Source organism: Acinonyx jubatus, chromosome A1, assembly GCF_027475565.1.
Source record: "Acinonyx jubatus isolate Ajub_Pintada_27869175 chromosome A1, VMU_Ajub_asm_v1.0, whole genome shotgun sequence".
Lineage (NCBI taxonomy): Eukaryota > Metazoa > Chordata > Mammalia > Carnivora > Felidae > Acinonyx > Acinonyx jubatus.
In genome coordinates this window covers 19,047,226-19,067,538 of record NC_069380.1, presented here as the reverse complement: position 1 = coordinate 19,067,538, position 20,313 = coordinate 19,047,226, and the positions used below count along the sequence as shown (strand labels likewise).

The window sequence follows — 20,313 nt, the reverse complement described above, 5'->3', positions numbered from 1 at the left end:
GTTTAGTGAAATAAGTCAGAGGGAGAAAGATAAGAAAACATATGATTTCACTCCTATGTGGAATCTAAAAATAAAAGAAAACAAAATAAATGAGCAAACAAAAGAAAAACTTATAGACACAAAGAGCTGATTGGTGGTTACCAGAGGGGAAGGGGTAGGGGTGGATCAAATGGGCAAAGGAGGTCAAATGTATGGTGATGGATGATAGCTAGACTTTCAGAGGCGATCACTTTATAATGAATAGAGAGGTCAAATTATACATACCAATTTTACCTCAATCAAAAAACAAACACATCCTGCTTTTAGTTAAGAACTAGAGTTCCAAATAATATAGCAACTATGAAGATCTATATAGTCCTTTTTAAAAAATGTTTATTTTTGAGAGACAGACAGACAGACGGGGGGGGGGGGCGGTGGGTAGGGGCAGAAACAGAGGGAGAGAGAATCCCTAGCAGGTTCCACACTGCCAGCGCAGAGCAGGGTCTGAACTCACGAACCGTGAGATCATGATCTGAGCCGCAAGACGCCTAACCTACTGAGCCACCCAAGTGCTCCAATGATAATCTATATAGTCTTATAACAACAAAAATCTTCCCATTACGTACTTCAAGAAAATCATAATGTAGAATAATTTTAAGTAGTGATAGTAGCAATACACGTATCAGTTGTTTTAAACACTCTGCTATTACAGAGGCATATCGTAATTAAAAAATTATATTTTAGAAGGGGAACATAATGTCCACAGAAAAACAAAACTCAAAAATTAAGGTCTTCTACTATCTATAGCTTTCTTCTCATATTTTTGACCTGGTTTTGGTCTCAAGTTGTATGAGCTATGAAGATACTTAACTCAAAACTTGTATAACCTGTGGTGTGTGTGGGGGGTGGGGGAGTGTAGCTTTGGTCATGAGATTGCATTCTAGGGCTTTCTCTCCCACAGCTCACAAGACACAGGGGCCCTGTACCATTTTCCATACATGGAGTGGAACCCTCAGATCACAGAACTCAACTGTGTACACTTCTATTATCTCTCTTCTTTTTAGGGAGCTGTGTTGAACAATTTTAATCTTGATTGTTGCATCCTGAGGAAAAGAGGGTCTTCTTCCTGTTCCTGCTGGCTTCTCAGCTTTCCTTCTCCCTGGCTCTCATGTTTGAGCACTTCCCCCAAGTCAGCCCTGGGAAAACTGACAGACCTGTGCACTGGATTTCAACAACTTTCTGCTTTCAGTTAGTTGCTATGATGGTTAATTTTATGTCAACTTGGCTGGGCCACAGGGTGCCCAGATATTTGGTCAAATATTTTTTTTAAATGTTTTTATTTTTGAGACAGAGAGAGACAGAGCATGAGCAGGGGAGGGGCAGAAAGAGAGGGAGACACAGGATCTGAAGCAGGCTCCAGGCTCTGAGCTGTCAGCACAGAGCCTGATGTGGGGCTCAAACTCACGGACTACAAGATCACGACCTGAGCCGAAGTCGGGTGCTTAACCAACTGAGCCACCCAGGCACCCCTGGTTAAATATTATTTTGAGTGTTTCTGTGAGGGTGTTTTTGGGTGAGATTGACAGTTAAATTGGCAGACTCTGTGTAAAGCAGATTGCCCTTCATAATGTGGCAGGCCTCGTCTAATCAGCTGAAGGCCTGGACACAATAAAAGTCTGACTCTCCCCACTCCCAGCAAGAAAACTTCTGCAACAGATGGCCTTCAGATTCAAACTGGAACATCTGCTCTTTTTAGTTCTCCAGAATGATGGCCATGATGGCCTTTGGACTTGTACTGTACCATTAGCTCTCCTGAGTCTCCAGCCTGCCTGCCCTTACTATAGATTTTGGACATGCCAGCGTCCATAACCATATGCATTAATTCTTTATTCCATCTCTTTCTCTGGAGAACTCTGACTAATACAGATGCCCTGTTCTCATTCTTGGACGAACTACCAGGCAGGTACTCTGGCCTACTCCATTCTTATCTCTTAACATGTCTGAGACACGTGACATTTCTCCTTGCTCCAGCCTAGAAAGAGAAAACCCTTGTACAGGTGTCTATCCCAGCAGCTGTCATGTGTCAGGCACATTTGCTTACTGTGAAGTATGCCCCTCAAGGGTAGAATGCATACCTTGTTTTCATGTCCATACTACCCAGCATTTTGATCATTGCAAAATCCAGGAGAAACTGCACAATTCCACATCAGACTAGGACACTTAGCTTACATGATGCCACTTTTAATAGGAAAAAAGGCAAAAAGATATAAATAATCTAACGGTAAAAAATCAGGAAATGACAGTAAATGGTTACAGGTAATGATGGCATTATTACCATGATTAAAATGTCAAATAGGGGTGCCTGGGTGGCTCAGTCATTTGAGCATCCAACTCTTGATTTTGGCTCAGGTCATGATCCCAGGATTGCTCCACACTCAGTGTGGATTCTTTCTCTCTCCCTCTGCCCCTCTCCCTTGCTTGCATGCTCTTTCTCTCTAAAATGAAAATAAAAAATAAAATGTCAATGTTTAGTGCTTTGGGATACAGTCATGATATAAAATGAAAAGTATGAAAAGACAGAAGAAAAGAGTCATAAATAGACCAGAACATACACAGAATTTTAGAACATGATATCGGTGGTGACTTAATTCAGTGGAGAAAAGATGGTTTCTGTATGTTGGAAAGAGTCTTACCTTTCTTATAAAAACTATGCTACAGATCAGTGACTCCATGATTAGGAGAAATGCAGAGCCATGGGAAAAGAGAGGGAGTCTTTCCTCCACCCCTTGGTCACATGGGTTGGCATGCAGCTTTGGGACTTGAAGGACAGACCAGGGTAAGGCAAGTAAGTGCCCTCACATGCATGGGCTGACTTCACTCTCCTTGCCGTAGTCCTGGACTGTTGATTTTGCCTTTAAAATTAATATTTTGCTTATCATAGATTTTTTTGAATTCATCTTGTTAAAAAAAAAAACACATTACTTTACTACACCCAAATAGAAAGCTTTTGGACAGCAAAGGATAGCATCAACAACACAAAAAGCAACCTACTGAATGGGACAAGTTATTTGCAAATGATACATCTGATAAGGGGTTAATATCCAAAATATATAAAGAACTTATACAACTGAACCCCCTCAAAAACAAATAAGCCAACTAAAATGGGCAGGGGACCCAAATAGACATTTTTCCAAAGAAGATATACAGATGGCCAACACACACATGAAAAGACATTCAACATCACTAACCATTGGGAAAATGCAAACTAAAACCACAATGAGATGTCACCTTACACCTTTCAGAATGGCTACATTCAAAATGACAAGAAATAACATGTGTTGGTGAGGATGTGGAGAAAAAGGAACCCTCATGCACTTTGGTGGGAGTGCAAATTCATGCAGCCACTGTGGAAAACAGTATGGAGGTTCATCAAAAAACTAAAAATAGAACTACCTTATGACCCGGTAACTCCACTACTGGGTATTTACCCAAAGAAAGTGAAAACGCTAATTCAAAAAGATATCTGCATCTCTATGTCTATTGCAGTATTAATTATAATAGCCAAGGTATGGAGGCAGCCCAACTGTCCATCATCGATAGACCAATGGATAAAGAGGTGGTATATATATATATATATATATATATATATATATATATATATATATATACAAGGAGTATACACAAGGAGTATTACTCAGCCATAAAAAGGATGAGATCTTACCATTTGTGGCAACATGGATGGATATAGAAGGCATGACGCTAAGTGACATAAGTCAGAGAAAGACAAATACCACATGGTTTCACCCATATGTGGAATCTAGAAAACAAAATAAGTGAATACGCAAAAAGCAGAAAGAGACCCATAAATACAGAGAACAAGTTGGTGGTTGCCAGAGGGGAAGGGGATGGGAGGAAGGGCAAAATGGGTGAGGGGATGGAATGAATAGGTCATGGGGATACCACGTACAGCATGGGGAATATAGTTAATTAAGAAAAAAGAATTAAAAAAAAACACCAAACATTTCTTTAACATATCATTTTTCTCGATTACTGAATTTTTTTGGCACCTCCTCAAGTTTTGCACCTGTGAGGAGTGTCTCCCTCCCCTCGCCCGAGTGCCAGGCCTGCCCAGCTTGGGCGAAATCAGCGGCTTCTCTTGCCAGCAGCACTGGAAAGGAGTTGAACAGTGCCTGACACATAGCGGGTATTTAATGAGTAGTTTTTGAATACTGGTTTAATGAGTGAGTAGGTTGAAGTCAGAGAAGCCTGTCTTTAAATAGCTCCAAAGAGATGTTCTCAACTTACTGACCTACTTGCCTATGGTTCCCTGGGAAAAACCACCTGTCAGTCCTTGCCATGTGAGATCCTAGTAGGGTGCCTTGCATAGGCACCGGGAGATCTCACAGATACAGAAAAGCAAAAGCGATTATAAGACGCTTAAGGAAACAGCAGCTTTAAGAAGGAACAAGATGAATTAGAATAGGAGGCTACTGTGGAGTGTGAATTCAGGGATGTCATAGAAGAAAATGTTATTAAAAATGCGGTGAGAATTCTGTGTAGATATAATCAGAACATTCTAGTGTTTCTGGAACTAAAAAGTATTTGAGAACTTCAAGAAGTCCCAATTAAAAAATTCAACAGAAGAATTGGAAAAATGAGGGGTCACTGTTAACACCAATTTAGCCCCAAAATATATAGAAATGAACATGATAGGGTGAAAGGTAGGGGTCATGGGAAACAGCTACGATGGACCTAAAACACACAAGTAATCAAAGGTCCTAAAGGGGCAAAAAAGAACACACAGACCAGAAGTAATAAAGAAATAACAGAGGAACACTTTCCTGAAGGGGACAGAAACTTGAGCCTTCAAATTTAAAAGGACCATCATCTCACAGGCAGGACAACGGAGAAGGATACAGGCCCACAATCTCTGACCTGGTGAAATTTCTGGACCTCAGGGGGTAATGAGAAACTCTTAAACAGGTTCCAGACAGAACGGATCACTTACAGAGAACGAAGTAATCTAGTACTGGGCTTGCTTATACTTCGTTGCCTCTTTCAAGCCATGGTGTGGCAAAACCACCTGCCAAATCAAATCCACGTCTTTCCTACTCTCCCATTAGGTTTTGCCCCTGAATGGGGCTGGAGTAGTGCTCCTCTGGCTTCACTTTGCGTGTTAGCAAACTTCGAGCAGGCCAGGCAATCTTAGCATCCTTAGGTATGTGCTCATACCTCCTCACGCCTCTCCCCCCTCTTCCAGTCTTGCTTCCTCCTCCGAGAAAATCAGTCCAGGGAATTTTTGCAGACTCCCACCGCAAAATCTCCCCGCCTCACATACCCTGCTCTCCTCTGATGATAGAAACGTCTCTGACCCTCTCTTGTGCCTTCTCATCTTCTCAAGGACATCACCCAAGCACATCCCCCTCTCTCACCGCCTACCAGTGCTTTGCCTTCAATCACTGCTCTCAGCATTCAGACATACGATTATTTTTTTCTACCTGGAAAACAAATTAACAAACAATCCAAACTTCTCAGCCTCACTCTGCCTTCCCGTTACCAACCCATTTCTTTGCTCTCCTTTGCAGCAAAGTCCTCAAAGGAGTGGTCTCTATTCCCTATCTACAATTCCTCTCCTCTTTTTCTCATTTAAGACCGCTCCATTAGGACTTGTTCTTCCGCCCCTCCATTGCACTCACTCTTGTCAAGGCCACCAATAACTCCACCAATAAGTCAAAGCAGTGAGGAATCCTCACTCCCATGGTCTTGACCCATGAGCAGATTTTTACACAGGCTCTTTCCTTCTCCTTAACAGTCTGTCTTTATTTGGCTTCCAGGACACCACGCTCTCCTGGTTGAATTCCTACCTCACCAGCGGCTCCTTCTCCATCTGCTTTTCTGTGCCTCTTCTTCTCCTGGCCAGTTTAATTTGGTCTAAATTAATAATCCTATCCTCTTAAGTGGAGGCTGTCCAACTTCATATGGTGTTAGCCATTCTTCAGGACAAGGATTTTCTTTCGATTAAAAGGCATTGAGAAATAGCCTCATCAGTAAATGCAAAATAAAAGAATAAAATCACTATCAAGTAGCAAACATAACAAAAGTGATAACATCTAATATAGACAGAGCTACTTAGCCTGGGAAAAAGACCAATTTGCTGGTGGCACTGCATCCTGGTTAAATAAGTCCCCAATATGTAGCAATCTAAAATTTGTGCAAACTCTTTAAAGCAATAATTCTATTTTGGAAAGACACGCTAAGAAAATAATCCTAAAAGCCCAAAAATATATCAATTGTAGCACTACAAATAATGCAAAGTGTATAAATAAAAGGAAAGGGGTAGCGACAGAAGCCCTGCAGGTGGGAGCTGCCAGGGTTTGTGGGTACCAACGCACAGATAAATTATGGAAGATGTACACATTAAAATATCGTCTAGAGTAAACTCATGATACTGAAAATGTTTAAATGAAAATGATTTTTTTTTAAAGCAGGCTCCACTCCAGTGTGGGACTTGAACTCACCACCCTGAGATCAAGAGTCACATGCTCTACCAACGGAGCTAGCCAGGCACCCCTAAATGAAAATGGTTTTAATGGGGAAAAAGGAGGGGGGCGGGGACCAAGGTAGTACTTCCATACTGATTGCAGCTGTGTAGAGAACAGTTCAGGCCGTAAATCCTCATTTGGAAAGAAAAGTTCCAGTATTATTTACAGCCTTTTACGAACGTGACAACATGCTGGGCAGTGACAAGAAAACGGCACAAATACAAGGGATAATGCACAATAAGGAAGTCCAAGCTGCGTCCTGGCCTCCCTTAAAGTCCCTTGCAAGCTCCGGGTTTGTGCCCGAACTGGACAAAGGATGGGGTGGACGACCTCGCCGGGCCACCGGCCGACTGACCGCCAGGGGGCGCTCTACGCACGACCCCAGGTTTCCCGGGCACGCTCCCTCCCTGCCCGCCTCCGCCCCGCCCGCCGCCAGGGGGCGCCGCAGGCTGTTCAGCGCTGGGCTCGCGTCCCCCGAGCGCCGGCGCGGGCGAGCGGCGGAGGCCGGCCTGCCGGCGGCCATGGACCGCTTCGTGTGGACCAGCGGCCTCCTGGAGATCAACGAGACGCTGGTGATCCAGCAGCGCGGCGTGCGCATCTACGACGGCGAGGAGAAGGTAGAGGCGGCCTCGGGGACGGGTGCGCGGTCTGGCCAGCCTGAGGGGCCTCCGCCCGGGTGCCGGGTCCGCACGCCACGGCGCTTGGGCGGCCGCGCTCAGGGAGCGGCGGGGACGGCAGACGGCTTGGCCGGGTGCCTGCTCCTCGGGTCCGGATCCGGCGCGGTGACGGCGAGCCGCGCCGGGCCGGTGCCTCCTTTGTCCGGCTTGCTGGCCGGGGTGCCTCGCCGAGCCGGGTGCGGCCGGCTGGCGTGCGGTCTGCCCCAGCGAGCGGCGGGCAGTGCCCCGCAGGGGTTTCTGAGAAGCGTGTCCGGGTCTCACTGGTCGCCTTTCCGCCCCCCCCCCCTTTTTTTTTTCTGGAATGACTTAAGGAAGGAGTCTTGAGCGTTTGTTTAGTGAAGTGATGTGGTAGGCCATGCCTTGTCACCCGGGCGCAAACCTTGGGAGAGGCGCTTGCGAATGTAGACAAGTGTTACTAGCCCGGCGTGAGCGTCTGGTGGAGACTTCCGTCCGACTGTTACCTCCCGGGGAACCGGCTCGGCTCAGCCCGGGCGGCGCCCCGCGAGAAGATCCGTACTCCAGACACGAGCGCTGGGGGACAGGCTGCTTTACTCAGGAGGCAGGCGGCCTGGGAAGACGGTGGACTCACATCCCGAAGCCTATCCTCCCCGTCCCGGCGAAGCCAGAAGGATTTAAAGGGGCGGGGGCGGGGGGGGGGGCGAGTAGGGGAGAGGGAGGGGTGCTCCGTGCAGGAGAAGCAGGTGCCCTGGCTTTGTCCCAGGTGGACGTGACCCTGAACAGACTTGCCGGCCTCAGTCGCAGCTGTTTGCCAATGCAGTCAGGCCGTATCTTCTGGGGAAGTTTGGTTCTAATCAGAAAAATGTTCGAAACCCGCTTATTCTAACCAGGATTTTTAGTTTCCAGAAGTTTTCACCTGCTCTCTCATCTTCTTTGTGGTGTTATTAATGAAACTTCCTTCCGTACTTTTGCATTTGTTCCTTGACCCATAGCTTTTCCTGGTCGGTGCTTGCAGAAGCTCGAGGCTTCCTTCCTCCTAGGTCATGGAGGGCAGGGGTTACCCAGCTGTCTACAGGCGCAGCTGACATGACACCGGACCCAGGCGCTCTGCCTCCCTGAGGGCATTTTCCACGTACTGTTTCCTCTCTAATCAAGGCAGGGTCTTTTTCTTAAATAACTTGCTTGGTTTTACTCCATTTCCTGCCTCAGCACTTTGGTTAACTTGATCGCAATTGGGTTTGCATCTCTTGGTCTGAGTGACAAGCTAAATGGTTTTTGAATGAAGGTTACACCCTTGGAACTGTTTTAAATAGGAAGCATAATCAACTTCAGCATTCAGAACTGAATGCTGACAATGATAGATTGGTCTTCAGAAACTCCCCTAAAGACAGTCCATGCTGGAAGTCACACTTTTGCAGAACACCACCCTCTGTTGTATGTAACTCCAGTATGCAAATTAGGAGCATCTTGGCTGGCACATAATACAACTACGTCCGTTTAAGACCATAACAAGTCAAAACCATTAGGACCTGTATATGCAAAACCATTGCTCAATCAGTGAATTCTGGTGTTTCCTTTAAGGTTTTTGTTGTTGTTGTTGTTGTTGTTGTTGTTGTTTTTGCCTATTTTAATGGACAAGTAGATATAGTTATCAGAGGATTAACAAAAAAGTACTGGGAAGAATTTAGTTAAGATCCTTTGATCTCGTCGAGAATTTTTAACTGTTCTAAAGGCTGAGGGTAGTGAGGGAGGAATGTAGGTGTCCTGAAATGGAAGCAGAGCTCTAAGACAAGCTTGCTCACCGCTGTGGTCCCTGAGCTGCATCTAATGAGTCACTTGCTGAGCTGTCCCCAGTGTGACTGAGGGCTAGACTGATTCCTAGGGGGAAGTCTCATGTCCTGGCTTCCTCCATCTGCTGGAAAGCTTCCAGACCTCATGCAGTCTGAAGACTCTAGGAAGCTCCTTATCAGCCTCCAGATCTGGTCAAGTTCCCTTTCAGTGTCTTTCCCTGGCTCCCTTGGTCTAGGACACTCCAGTCCAGACTGCTTAGCCTTCATAGCTTTGCGTCCCAACACGTTCCTCAGGCAGGCATGCACGTGGCTGTCTCATAGGCCAGGTGGACGCTCCTGGAGGGCAGAAAGTGTGCCTTACTCATCCTTGTATCTTTTGGCTCATCGTGGGTGTGAAATACGTGGAAAAAAAAAAAAAAGACCTGAATAATAGGAGTACCTACTATGTGCCAGGAGCTTTATGTACAATCTCATTTAATCCTATTACTGGGCATATGAGGTGAGTATTTTATGGATGAGAAAATAACTCTTAGAAAGTGACTTGCCCACAGAGTTGGTTATCAGGAGAGACAGGAGTTAAATCTCTGTTGATCAGACTCCCAAAGGCTCTGCTTAATTGACTGTGCTACAATGCTTTCACAAATGTAGCAGTCACCAGTGCCAGACTCTTTATGTAATGTTTAACATAGTGAATCCTCCCAAAGATGAGGACACTCAGTTGACAGTTGAGAAAACTGTGACCCATCTGAGGTGACACATTTAGAGTAGACTGGGCTCTTCCCACCGCCCATGTGTCTCTTGTGAATAAATGAGCACCTGCTTGTTTCTACAGGCACAGTTTTCATGGGCCCGTTATGACCACACAGTATGTTTTCTTAAGTAGCGTAGACAGGTCATTTGTTTAAATTCACAAAAGCTTCTATAGCCTCAGCTAATTTAAATAATAATGAAAGCAGGTTAGTAGTGTATAAAGTGGCAAGTTGGCAGCATGTACTGGGAGACTTAGAAAATGTTTATTTTCTTCCAGCTAGCTGTTTGACTTTTAGGGATTTACCCTTGGGAGGTAATCAGAGATGCATAAACATACAATGAATGAGGATGCTCATCTCAGCACTATTATATATATTATATATTATTACATATAGGGAAAATTGGAAGCAATCTCAGTGACCACCGTAGTTTTGTTAATTAAAATGGGGTATGCCTTAATCAGCATGAGGAATTACTAATGAGAGGCTGCTAACTGAAAAAAGCTACTTATAAAACTACAAATATAATGGCTTCATTTTATTTAAAAATTATTTACACATGCACACACATATACACACACATACACACACTGGCTGGTATGATTATGAGTGATTTCATTTTCTTTTTTAGACTTCCATTTTTTTTTCAAATTTTCTACACTGTATTACTTTTATAAAAGAAAAATGTTAACTAAAAACAAAACAAAACAGGGTAAGAGCTTGTCCAGCAAAAGCCTAAGTTACATCAACTTTGAAGTAGTTAAAATTGTTCTAGCTCTGAGTGGCTGGAGCAAACCAGCCTAAACTTGTCTATCAGGTTTAGCTCATAATCCCTTGGAATCCCTGAAGGGAACTATTACACAATATCTTCACTTGGAGCATCAGCGTTACATGCGCACATTGTTAATTGACACAGTAATGGAATATATTCTGCCTTCAGCTTTAACTTACATCCTTATGCTTGAATTTCAGTGCGAGAAAGTGCATCTGCTTAATCAGAACTGTTGTGCTGTAACGTAGCACCAGGTACTCAAGTTGATAAAGTACTTGCTTTTGGAAAAGGGAAATCTTACTCATTGACAAAAAAGAAGTTTTAAAAATCTCTTTTTTATGTGTATTTATTTTTGAGTGAGCGAGCGAGAGAGAGGAGAGGCAGAGCGTCCGAAGTGGGCTCTGCCCTGACAGCAGCAAGCCCGACGCGGGGCTCGAACTCAGTAATAGCTCATGCATGACCTGAGCCAAAATCATGAGTCAGATGCTTAACTGACTGAGCCACCCAGGTGCCCCTGTATTACAGTTTTTAAAAACATTTTTTACATTTATATTTTGGGTAGGTGATACAATCCCATGACAAAAATTCAAAAACCACAAAAAGTATAAAGTTAAAAGTCTCCCTTTCACCTTTGTCTCTTTGTGACTCAGTTCCCCCTCAGAGGCTAACCAGTGCATCATTCTGGAGAGCTGTGCATACGTATCATGCATAGGTATTTGTATAAATTGTGTTTCCTTTTTTAAGATGTAAGTTTGTAATATGCTATGCATACAGAGTGTTGCATCTCGCTTTTTTCATTTCATCTGTGTGGAGAATTTACCATATTTCATCAATTCTAAATGTCTATTCCCCACCCCCCCCCCCACACACACACATTTTAACAACCAGAATCAGGATGCATTTCATAATGAGTGGCATCTTAGATTTTATCAAATACTTTACTATGATAGAGCCTCCTGATTTCTTTGTAATCACTGAGTAGTAGTTCATTGTGTGGATGTATATTTCTCTGTTGATGGGCATTTAACTTATTTCCTATATTTTGCTTTTCACAAACAGCAATGAATAACCTAGTAGTGTATGATTATGCACGTGTGGATTCATCTGTAGATAAATTGGATCAAAGGATATGTGTATTTGTATTTTTGATAGATTAATCTATTGCCCTCAGTGGGGGTTGTCGCTCCCAACAAGGTGTGCAAGTGCTTATTTCGCTAACATTTCAGTTGCATGGTGTTACCAAGCTTTTGGACCTCTGCCAATCTCCTGGATGGACTGCCCTCATGTTCTCTTAATTGGCTTTTTTCTTGTTATCTGCAAGGTTGGGCATCTATTAATGTGCTTAAGAGTCATTGTAGTTCCTTTTATGTGAACTTTCTGTTAATAGTCTTTGCCCATTTCTCTGATGGATTACAGGCTATTTTTTAAAAGTGATTTGTAAGAGTACTTCATATGTTACAGAAATTAGCCCTTTGTCTCTGATGTGAGTTTCAGTTATTTTCCCCAGTCTGCCATCTTCGCCTTGGTGTTTTTTTGCTATAAGGAATTTGTGTACGTGTATGTGGAGTTCACTTTATAAATCTTTGCCTCTAATGCTAATGGGCTTAGTGTTTTTCTTAGAAAGACCTTCTCTTACATTATGTAAAAAATTCTCGGGGCGCCTGGGTGGCTTAGTCGGTTGAGCATCTGACTTCGGCTTAGGTAATGATCTTTCAGTACGTGAGTTTGAGCCCTGTGTCGGGCTTTGTGCTGACAGCTCAGAGCCTGGAGCCTGTTTTGGATTCTGTGTCTCCCCCTCTCTCTGCCCCTTCCCTGCTCATGCTCTGTCTCTCTCTGTCTCTCAAAAATGAATAAACGTTAAAAAATTTTTTTTTTAAAAAATTCTCTCATTTTTTCTAGTGCTTTTATAATTTTTCTTTTTTTTAACTCTAATATTTGATCTAGAATTTAATTTGGTTAAGTATATTAGGTATAAATCCAACATTATCATTATTATTTTTTTTTTTCTCTACTGGAGAACCCAGTTGTCCCAGTGTCATTGATTGAATCTCCAGCCACACTTATTTTTGTAGGTTTATGTCTATTTTCTTATTATTTAAAAATTATTTTAAAAAATTATATGAGTGTTATATACAAATTCAATCTCACGGTAAAAAATTCAATCAGTAATGAAATGGATAGTTTAAAAAAGGGGGCCTTTGCTTCTCTTCTTCCCATTTCCTCACACTTTTTTGAGATAATCATTGTTAACAGATCACTGAGTATTGCATTTATATCTTTTTATACTACGTGTGTGTGGGGGGGGGTGTGTATGTATGTGTAGACACATGCATATATCTCATATGAAGTTTGGGATATGGAGATTATCTCTATTTCTGTCTGATTACATTATATATAATAGGCTGTAAATTGCTTCTTTCCCCACTAACTCTGTCGTATAGTTCTGTGATAGTCCATAGAGCTATACCTCATTCTTCCTAACCTCTGCTTGGATTCCACAGTATGAATGTATCATACTTGATTTAACTACTACCCTATTGTTACTCATTTGGTTGTTTGCAATTTTTTCCTAATTTTATCAGGGCTGTATATGTACATATATATATATATATATATATGTATATATACAGCTTATGAAGTGTATAGCATTGCTTCTGTTTAATTTGTGGTAAGCCTAATTCTCAAATGTTTATTTATATGATTAACTTTTTTGTGTGTAATTTATGAGGAAGAAAATCTGGACTGCATTAAGTGATACATCATTAATATTTTGTGATGATCTTGTCTTTCTAGATAAAATTTGATGCTGGGACGCTCCTTCTTAGTACACACCGACTAATTTGGAGAGATCAGAAAAATCATGTAAGATAAAGGCTTTTTGTCTTTTTTTTTTTTAAATCTGTTGTAGGTTTTAAATCCCTGAAGTCTCTTTCTGTCTGTCTGTTTGTCTGTCAGAATTAAACAGATGCAATAAATTTCCATTTTCACGGGGTGCCTGGGTGGCTCAGTTGGTTAAGTGTCCGACTTTGGCTCAGGTCATGATCTCACGGCTCATGAGTTGCAGCCCTGTGTCAGGCTCTCTGCTGACGTCTCAGAGCCTGGAGTCTGCTTCGGATTCTGTGTCTCCCACTCTCTCTGCCCCTCCCCTGCTTGCTCTCTCTCTCTCTCTTTTTCTCTAAAATAAATAATAAAACATTAAAATTTTTTTTTAAATTTCTGTTTTCACGATGTCAAGAAGTGTCTCATATGATCTCTCTGAATGGAGTGCAGTTAGAGGAGTTAGAGGCTGTCCTTCATTCAGCTCAGAAAAGTCTATAGTTGCTAAACAGAGAGAGACTTATGGTCACTCCATTTTTAAACACCAGTCAGCCTACTGCATACCTGAATGTTCCGTGTGTAACAGCAGTATTTCTCCCACCTGTTGTCAGGGGTCCTCAAAACAAACTTCCTGACTGAGAATCTGGAGTATGGGTCTGCTGGGAAGTAGATACTTTAACCTAGATACTGAGAAGAATGGCCTCAAAGTCATTCAGCAAGAGGAGAAACCTCCCTGTGTTTTCATTTCTAGGAAGAGAAAACAAGTTCCATGTATAAAGCTATTTTTATTCCAAAGAGCTTTAACTTGAAAGTGTGCGTGTGTGTATGTGCAAATTTCAGTGTTGCCAGTAAATAAGCAATCTGTGTTATTTTCATAATTGCTGCCCCCCCACCATGACATTTGTATTTTATAGGCAAAGTATATACTGTACTGAGGCTCTTTAAAGGCCACTAACTATTGAAAAATCTGACTCTTTTTAGCCCCAAGAATCAATCTCCTTTCATGGGGATATTGACCTTGTTGGTAAGGCACACCCTAGAACTGTTAATGTTGTCTAATTCTTTTACTTTTTATTTATTTATTAAAAAAATTTTTTTTAATGTTTATTTTTGAGAGAGAGAGACAGAGCATGAGTGGGGAGGGACAGAGAGAGAGGGAGACACAGAACAGGTGTCTCACCCATATAGAATGACCCATATAGAACCACAGAATCACCCATATAGAACACTCCAGGTTTTGATTTACCTGTTCTGGTTTTTTTTGTCTTCTCTATAAGAATATATATAAAAAGTTTTCATATAAGTAGTGCTTTTAAAAAGATGTACCTACTGTAAAAACAAAGGTAGATATAGTTTTTTTTTAAAAAAACCTTTTTAATGTTTATTTCTTTTTGACACAGAGAGAGACAGAGTGTGAGTAGGGGAAGGGCAGAGAGAGAGGGAGACACAGGATCTGAAGCAGGCTCCAGGCTCTGAGCCCTCAGCACAGAGCCCGATGCGGGGCTCGAACCCACAAGCTGTGAGATCATGACCTGAGCCGAAATTGGATGCTTAACCAACTGAGCCACCTAGGCGCCCCATTTAAAAAAAATTTTTTTTAATGTTTATTTATTTTTGAGACAGAGAGAGACAGAGCGTGAGTGGGGGAAGGGCAGAGAAGAGAGGGAGAACAGTTTCTCTTCAACCTCTTGTGTTCTTCTATGCAGCAAAATGCCACCACAGTACTGTTTCATTCAGTTTTTCTTCAGTTTACTTAAGGACTAAATTCATATTATAATTTTTAAAATTGTTTTTATTATTAAGTACCTTAAAGGTATATGATGCTGTATTAAATGCTATAAAACAAGGATTTCTGATGAGTCTTTTTTTTTGTAATGTTTATTCTTGAGAGAGAGAGAGAGAGTGTGCAAGTGAAGGAGGGACAGGGAGAGAGAGGGAGACACAGAATCCGAAGCAGGCTCTAGGCTCTGAACTGTCAGAAGAGAGCCTGACCCGGTGCTCAAACTCACAAACGTGAGATCATGACCTGAGCCAAAGTTGGACGCTTAACCGACTGAACCATCCAGGTACCCCCTCTGATGAGTCTGAAGAGTCATATTTTCTGATGATTTCCTCCTAGGAGTGCTGCATGGCCATTCCTCTTTCCCAGATTGTGTTCATTGAAGAACAGGCAGCTGGAATTGGGAAAAGGTGAGGTGTTATATACTGCAGTCTTTTTCACAAAAAACATTCCAGTCAAGCTATTATTATTAGCCTGGTAGATATATTGCTGTGCCATGACTTCATATGTGGGAGTGAACCTAATGATTGTGGTTTGGGGCTTTGTAAATAGTGGTCATTGGTCAGGAGCTCCCCTAAGAAGGTGTTTTCCTACATTAAACTCATGGGTAAATGGAAGTCATTCTTAAAGCACAAATCAAGTACCAAGGTTTGCTATATAATATCCTTGGATAAAAATAAATCAATGTCAGCCAGCTGTCACTGCATGTATTTCCACAAACATTTGCTTTTGCACCTCTGTGTATGTAGTACTTAAAATCAGAAAGGACTCATCTGAGAAAAATGACTGACTTTACTTCACTTTCTTTTTAAAAAACTTTTTTTAATGTTTATTGATTTTTGAGAGAGACAGAGAGCCAGAGTGGGGGAGGGGCAGAGAGAGAAAGAGAGGGAGACATAGAATCCAAAACAGGCTCCAGGCTCTGAGCTGTCAGTACAGAGCCCCATGCGGGGCTCAAACTCGGGAGCAGTGAGATCATGACCTAGGCCAGAGTTGGACACTTAACCAGCTGAGCCACCCAGACGCCCCTTACTCCCATTTCTAGTTGATCATTAAGTTTCTCCACTTTGACTTTTTCACATATAGAAAGTATCATAGAAGTATCATAATAGTATCATAGAATAGAAGTATCATAACAGTTATGGTCAAAAATGGGACATTTATAAAAGTAATAGGGGGTGCTGTTTATAATTGGACCAAGGAAGCATAAAATGGGGACTGTTTTAGGCAAACCAGGACATGTGATCACCCTGGTTTAAAGTCACACGTTCAAATGTTTCTGTTTAATCACGTACATAAAAAATTCTGGGTTTATTTTTTCAGTACATGTAATTGAGGGCAGTTATGAACAAATATTGCTGATAACTTTTTTTTCCATGTGGGCCCATCTTGAGCATTAGTATAGTTAACTTCAGTAGAGGTTAAATGGATGTTGAACTCCACTAGAAATGCAATGTGTCCCTTAATTATAATGTAGCTAGCATGAAAGATTGCTTATTTGACATAAAAGAAATTGACCAACATTTCAAAAAGATTAATAAAGGCATAGATTTTTAGAGTAGGCTATTTCTCTAATTTCTGTTTTTCCCCTCGTCATTTGTCTCCATCTCTTTAAGTTCTTTTTTTTCAAATGGAGGTATAATTACATATAGCATTGTATGACTTTTAGGTGTACAACATAATGATTCAATATTTGTATGTATTACTTTTCTTAAGTTCTACAAAGTAAAACTTTAAGGTGTTCCAGATCATTTGAATTTTCCTCTGCTGTCTTCCAAGGGAATCTAAACTGTAACAAAAATATTTAAAATATTTACTTTCCCATTAGCGTCTTATTTTTAACCATGTCCAGTGGGTAAGAATTTAATAATATGCCAGGTTAACTTTTCTCAAACATTCTCTTTAGTTCTCATCTCTTCCCTCCCAAGCAATTACCATATTTCATTGATTCAAAGATACACACACACACACACACACACACACACATATATTTATCGTTTCACCTTTTAACATCTCATAACCTGGGGCGTGTGGGTGGCTCAGTCGGTTGAGCGTCCGATTCTTGATTTCAGCTCAGGTCATGATCCCACGGTAGTGGGATTGAGCTTTATGTCAGGCTCCGTGCTAAGCATGGAGTCTGCTTAAGATTCATTCTTCCTCTGTCTCTCTCTCTTCTCTCTCCCTCTGACCCTCCCACACACATGGTGCTATCTCTTAAAAAAAAAACACACCAAAACACCAAACATCTCATAACCCAAGATGCTTCTTTGATTTGGTGGTTTTTAAACTTGAAATATGGCAATTGAATGACCTGTGAAATGAATATACTTAAAAACTGGCCTGAATATTTTATGCTGACTTTGGGATTTTTAACCTTCATTTGACAAAAGGCTCTAAGCTAGGTATCCAGGATACTTTGACTGAGTGCTTTGGTTTTGTTAATTTTCGGAAGAAGATTGTTTATTGAGCGGGCTGGGGGAAAAAGAGGAAAAAGGCTTATAAAATTGAACAAATATGGTGATATTTTTATTAGCATAGAACATAATGGTAGTCATAAAGATTATGGTAGTTTGTGTTTCTAGAGCAGCAACATTTTGAGAATTGTTTTTGCTCTTGGATTATCTTCTAGATCATGCTGTTGATTGAGTGGCATTTTCCAAAAATTATACTGTAGAATGTTAGTTTTGGACAGAGTTTTAACAAAATGTCAGCTGGCCAGTTTTATACAGATAAGTTTTCACATTTTGTTTTCAAATGAGTAAGGTAGTATGCTTTGGCAGAAATTAGAGGCCCCCCTGGTAACCTCTGGGGATGATTATGTCCATGGAAAACCCTAATCATAAGCCAACATAATGAACTATCCCAAATTTTACAAACTTATTTTGAACTTATTTTTGAAACCACCTTCTGAATTAATCTATAGAACTAGTAACTTGAATGTCTTGGTTCGTAGCTTATAAATTATAAGTAGAGGTATTTTTGAAAGGTTCATTAATACCGATGTAATAAAAAATATAGAAGAATTCCTTTCAAGATGTCCCTTGTTTCTACATGAATTTTAAAAGTGAACTGAAATATATTAAAGGTTATGAAAATAGAATTAGTGATGCTTAAAGGTGATTAAATTCATTACATTTATTCCTTAGTGCCAAAATAGTGGTTCATCTTCACCCTGCTCCACCCAACAAAGAACCTGGTCCTTTCCAGAGTAGTAAGAACTCCTACATCAAACTCTCCTTCAAGGAACATGGCCAGATTGAGGTGAGCTTTTTCATGCATAAAATTGGACTAGAAATGTGTACTTGTGTGTATTTTTATTGTTTGTTAATATGATGGAAATCCGTATTGTACAACATACCAGGTTTCACCATATTTTTACAACAAAATTTTTCTAATAGATTAAGCCTTATCAGTAGAAAAATGAAGTTTAGGTTCCAGTGAGAACAGGAAGCAGGAGGGTGTGGTCACAAGGAAAACCCAGAAGCTGGCAATATGCTAAGTCATGCTATTAGGCCACTAGTAAACTTTTCAGTGGTTTGGTTAAGGAGGCAGAGTATAATGCAGTGAAATGTTAAACTATCTTGGTATCTGATAGCTCATCAGTCTTAAATCAGGCAGTCTTTCTTTACTGACTCCATATAGATCTAATCACTTACCTACTTACTCCATGATATGATAGTTTACAGGTTCTGATTAGTAAGTGACTATATAAGTATTCCTCAGACATTTACAAGGGTATGTTTATCTCCCCCATTGATATCCTAAATTATTTATGTTTTTTTTTTTTCTATAACCCCTCACCGAGTGCTCCTCACACAGTAGGCACTAAGCAAATATAAGTGACTAATTGCAGTCATGCTCACTGTCGGTAAAAAATATAGTTGATTTTCTGTGAGTGTAGTGATGTTTTGGCTCTCATTTCTGGCTTCACATTTTAACTAGACAAATTATTCTCCGCTTCCTTCATGGATAATGGTTGTATATTTTTCTTGGCACTCTGTCTGTTTCACTATAGATTGAAAACAATCCACATATGCAGGATTGTTTAAAGTAAGTCTATTTATTCATTGTCACTCATCTCTTTGTTGAGAATAGCTCACTTAAATAGAAGGTCAGTTTCTTTCTTTCTTCTTTTTTTTTTTTTCCTTTGTGCTTTCTGAAGCTGATCCAAGAAGAGAACTTCCTTTGGTTTCTTTTGATGTCTCTGAGAATTTTAGGCTTTTTGCAATGAGTGAACAGACCTTTCAACTAAAGAAATGTTAAGTAATAATTTGTATAAGGATACTATAACCTGACTGACTCATTTAAAGTGTATGTATGTGCGCAACAGTTTTATAGGCGTTTGTCTGAGGAAATGACACAGAGAAGATGGGAGAATATGCCAGTTTCCCAAGCTTTACCGACAAATAGAGGACCCCAGGTATTGTTGAAACTATTTCTTAACCCAATGTTTTCAATTCTGTACTTGCATCTTCATTAAGGGAAAAGATTTCTATGATTATAGAACTTGTGAGAAACAAAATGGTACTCTGATAAAACCTTTATTTTCAGAGAACCTAGTTTAGTGCTCTGCACACGGTAGATACTTAGCAAAAACAAATGACTACTTACCAGAATAACTCTTGGGGTGGTCATAGTTAGATTCCATTCACTACATTCTGTTCTTCGTAATCAGTCTGGCATCAGAGAACAGACAGTGCCTCTAGGTGATGTTTTTCAGACCAGTCTAAGTTAACCACCAACTGTGGACAGACACTCAAATGTGTGAAAGTACTTTGTGTAATAACTGTCAAATACCAGAATTTTTAACCATAATTTCTTGCATGCTTGAGACCCTATTAAATATGATACGTATATAATAGTTTACCAAAGAACAAAAATGAATTTAATTTCTATCTAAAATACAGAGTAAAATATGCCAGTTATCGTATATACAGTTTTTTTTTTAATATTGATTTGAAGATCACTATGTATGACAAGAAACTGACAAATATTTTGAAAGGAAACTAGATGTAATTGTATGCTGTTTTTCTTTGGTTCTTTGTGGGTCCTTTTCCACCATTGAAAACACATTGTGGTGGGTTGCAAAAGATTGTGTCCTTCCTATTTTGTATGTTTTATTTTCTACTTTTGTTTCTCAGCCAGGAAGAATAAGGGCTGTGGGAATTGTAGGCATTGAAAGGAAGTTGGAAGAAAAAAGGAAAGAAACTGACAAAAACATTTCTGAGGTAACTCTTAACATAAGTTCC

At 40.7% G+C, this 20,313-nt stretch overlaps 1 protein-coding gene across 1 annotated transcript in view; it reads left to right on the top strand.

Annotated features, from left to right (window-relative positions):
- Positions 1 to 6,979: 6,979 nt before the first annotated feature.
- VPS36 (vacuolar protein sorting 36 homolog) overlaps positions 6,980 to 20,313 on the top strand; it is a 30,395-nt gene continuing 17,061 nt past the window's right edge. The window contains exons 1-6 of the mRNA XM_027064753.2: positions 6,980 to 7,138; positions 13,261 to 13,329; positions 15,404 to 15,474; positions 18,211 to 18,325; positions 19,395 to 19,484; positions 20,206 to 20,292. Of these exons, the coding sequence (XP_026920554.1) occupies positions 7,043 to 7,138; positions 13,261 to 13,329; positions 15,404 to 15,474; positions 18,211 to 18,325; positions 19,395 to 19,484; positions 20,206 to 20,292 (528 nt within the window). The 5' untranslated portion in view covers positions 6,980 to 7,042. The remainder of the gene's footprint in view (positions 7,139 to 13,260; positions 13,330 to 15,403; positions 15,475 to 18,210; positions 18,326 to 19,394; positions 19,485 to 20,205; positions 20,293 to 20,313) is intronic.